The 3481-nt window shown below is 47.8% G+C and overlaps 1 protein-coding gene across 1 annotated transcript in view; it reads left to right on the top strand.

Moving 5' to 3' along the window:
- The window catches only part of Raph1 (Ras association (RalGDS/AF-6) and pleckstrin homology domains 1), a 58366-nt gene extending 56812 nt beyond the window's left edge, over positions 1-1554 (top strand). Inside the window, exon 14 of the mRNA XM_033764572.1 lies at positions 1-1554. This exon is cut by the window's left edge and continues 431 nt beyond it. Within this exon, the coding sequence (XP_033620463.1) occupies positions 1-1367 (1367 nt within the window). The 3' untranslated portion in view covers positions 1368-1554.
- Positions 1555-3481: the final 1927 nt, after the last annotated feature.

Genomic DNA, 3481 nt, shown 5'->3' with positions numbered 1-3481 from the left:
TCCTCACATTGCCCCCACCGCCCAGCACCAAGACTGTGCCGGTTCCTGCACAGGCTGCACCGCCCGCCCCTGCCACTCCACAGCCCGCAAAGAAGCAGCCCCCGTTCCCTGTTTCTCAGGTTCCGCCCTGTCCCCCTGCTGCTCCTGCCTCGTGCCCTCCGCCCACGCTACCCAAGCAGCAGAGCTTGTGTGTGAAGCCCCCTCCCACCCCACTGTCCCCAGTGCCCTCCATTGTGAAGCAGATTGCCAGCCAGTTCCCGCCGCCTCCTGCGGAGTCTCAGCCCCTGAAGCCCAGTCCAGCGCATGTGACGCTGCAGTCCCCTCCTGCCGTGAAAGCAAAGCCCAAGTGGCAGCCCAGCACCATCCCTGCCCCTTCTCCGGATTTCCCTCCTCCCCCTCCAGAAAGTAGCCTGGTATTTCCTCCTCCACCACCACCACCACCACCACCACCACCGTCCCTGGCCACAGCCCCCCCTACCCCTGATAAAGGTGGGTCTCCAGGGAAGAAGCCCAGTAAGATATCCAGCCCTGGGGGCAAGAAGCCACCCCCGACACCGCAGCGTAACTCCAGCATCAAGTCTGGCAGCGGTGCCGAGCAGCTTGAGCCCAAGAAGGCTTCGGTGGACAGTCTGGTGAGCAGGTTCGCCCCACCCGCGGAGGAGACCCCATCACCACCCACAGCGCCACCCAAGCCCGGGAAGCTGCATCTCTCTGAAGCCGGTTTCCCTAGTATCCTCCAGGGGGCAGCACCTGCAAAACCACCAATGCTGAGCGGGCGTGGAAAGGACTGCATAGTAGAATTTCCTTCTCCACCATCGGATTCTGACTTTCCACCCCCTCCACCTGAAACAGAGCTTCCTCTGCCCCCTATCGAGATCCCACCGGCATTTTCAGGAAACACTTCACCCAAAGTGGCAGTTGTTAATCCTCAGCCACAGCTGTGGTGTAAAACATCAGTGAAGAAGGCCCCCCCGCCCACGCGACCCAAGCGGAACGACAGTACTCGCCTCACTCAAGCAGAGCTCTCTGAGCAGCCAGCAATGGCCACAGTTGTGCCACAAGTGCCCACATCGCCCAAGTCCAGCCTTAGTGTCCAGCCTGGATTCCTGGCTGACCTCAACAGGACCCTGCAAAGGAAGTCCATCACCCGGCACGGCTCACTGTCCTCTTCCCGCACGTCCAGGGCCGAACCTACAGCCACCATGGATGATATGGCCTTGCCTCCGCCACCCCCCGAACTGCTCTCAGATCAACAGAAGGCCGGCTATGGGGGTAGTCATATATCAGGCTATGCAACCTTGCGAAGAGGACCCCCTCCTGCTCCCCCCAAAAGAGACCAGAATACCAAGCTCTCCAGAGACTGGTAGCCTCCACAAAACAACTTTCATGTTATCTGTAAGTTTTACAATCAGCTCACCTGATCATCTGTGCATGCAGGTGCTCAGAGCCTCCTGGTATAATGGTGTTATTCAGGTAGTGTCTGACCTTCGTGTGTGTGTGTGTGTGTGTGTGTGTGTGTGTACATATATGTATACATAAATGTATATGTATGTATATAGAGAGAACTGAGCATAATTCTATTTATTCCTTTCCTCTCCAGATCTAAAAATAGGTTTTGTGTATTTTGGGTGGAAGAGGCATGGAAAGGGATGTTTACTGTCTCTTAGGATTTGTCTATCATGTAGATTGGACCAAAAACTTCTAAATAATTACTTAGAAGGTATTTTATAAAAGTGTCTGTGTGCCGTCTACTTGTGCATGTTGTATATTATATAATTAAAAAATAGATGTATAACAGGCTCTTGGTTTGAGAAAACCAGAGTGTTTGGTATAGCTTTTGGGCTTTTGTGTTTGGTTTTCCCAGTTGACTGAGTTAGAACTGCTTGACTGACACTTCATTACTATACATTATGGGGCACTTTAAATCGGGGAAAAAAAATCTCAGCTTTGTAAAATGGGTAAGTAGTGCAGGAGGGGGGAAGTTTCCACATTGTCTACATGTGGTTGTGCATAGCAAGTCAATCCATGGTGTAACAGACTGCTGTAGTTGCAGTGCTTCTGCAATGATCCCACTCACATCTAGGATGTGTTCTCTCACAGGTAAGCTCGGTGTGTACACTGTGTGCATAACTTAATATTCTGATGCTGGCTAGTCTGAGCTCATCTTATGAAGCCTTAACTTGGCTTCATGGGCCTCACTTTGATTTACTGTGAGAATGTCCAACTAGTAGCCCTGTAATACACTGTCCCGGTATGTCTTTGGGTCACCAGTTAACCGTCTCTGTAGTGTATACTTTAAGTAGATATTGAAATCTGTAAACAGTTGGCATATAAAAATACTCCTGGTGCCCAATATGGTGCATCATTAAGAAAAACAAAATCACTTTCTGAAATACCTGTCTTTGTGTATTGCTCTCTGAAGAGAAAGAAAAGAACAAAACTGGGCCCTGTACAGATGCCATTAACCGGGTTGTGTATGGGTTATAATATGTAAATCGTTAGGTATGGGACTATCACTGAGGGAAAGAAAATGAGGTTTTTGGAAATTTCACGCAGAGCCACTAGAGAGCCATTAGCATTTTCACTGGCTGCACCTGGTTACAGACACTGGTCTAGGTATAGGTAACGAGGTGTTGTGGTGGAGTAGTGTAGGACCAAGTCCAGTCAGTGACATTACATATTGTGCATGTGCAATTTGGTGTAACAAGGAACCGCTGCTCAAAGGACTCAACTATACATCCATAGGCTTCACTCTCTATACTTTTTTCTGTGACTCTTCCTTTGTACATGAGAGAAGTATATACCATGCAAAAGGTAAATCAAAAATTTACCATGATAAATTTGACTGTTAAGAATAAAATGCAATTTTAGAGCTACTGTTAAGCAAGAATAAAAATTGGCCATCCCAGCAACTAGAAATGAACATATCTTGTAATGAAAGTCTGTGCCTGCTGTGAGGATTACCACTGCAAGCTACAGAGATGTGTTGGCACTGCCCCACATGAGAAAGTGACTCCAATGAAGTGGAAGAAAGAAGGTAAATAATTCAAGAATAAACTAAAGTTGTACTTTGTGTGCAAGGCATCACCACAACCTACTGTCCAAAACAGAACTGCATCACAGAGAGGAAGTAGGTACACCTTTTCACTCTGCACCTCTAGGACGTTATTCATTCAGTATATTCATGTGGTTACGGAGCAATAAGTATACCATTTTGCATTTTTAATAGCCTGCTTCTTTAAAAGTATTTTTTAGATCTTTCAAATCACTCTGTTTTGTGTACTTGATATTCTGATGCTTAGGAAGTGACCTTTAACGTATCTGTGTTGTTATTTCTGCATGCACAGCACTGTGAGTAAACTGTGAATGCAGACTGCTGGGCCCTGCTGTGCTTCAGGGTGGAGTCATTTCCATCATCTTTTACTTGCTGCTTTGGGGTCTAAGAATCACCCATATTTGCAGGGCAAAGTTACTAAGGTAA

The sequence above is a fragment of the Fukomys damarensis genome, unplaced genomic scaffold (assembly GCF_012274545.1).
Source record: "Fukomys damarensis isolate Sample0158 unplaced genomic scaffold, DMR_v1.0_HiC HiC_scaffold_16, whole genome shotgun sequence".
Classification (NCBI taxonomy): domain Eukaryota; kingdom Metazoa; phylum Chordata; class Mammalia; order Rodentia; family Bathyergidae; genus Fukomys; species Fukomys damarensis.
The sequence above is the reverse complement of the archived record's forward strand: the minus strand, read 5'-3'. Positions and strand labels throughout refer to the sequence as shown.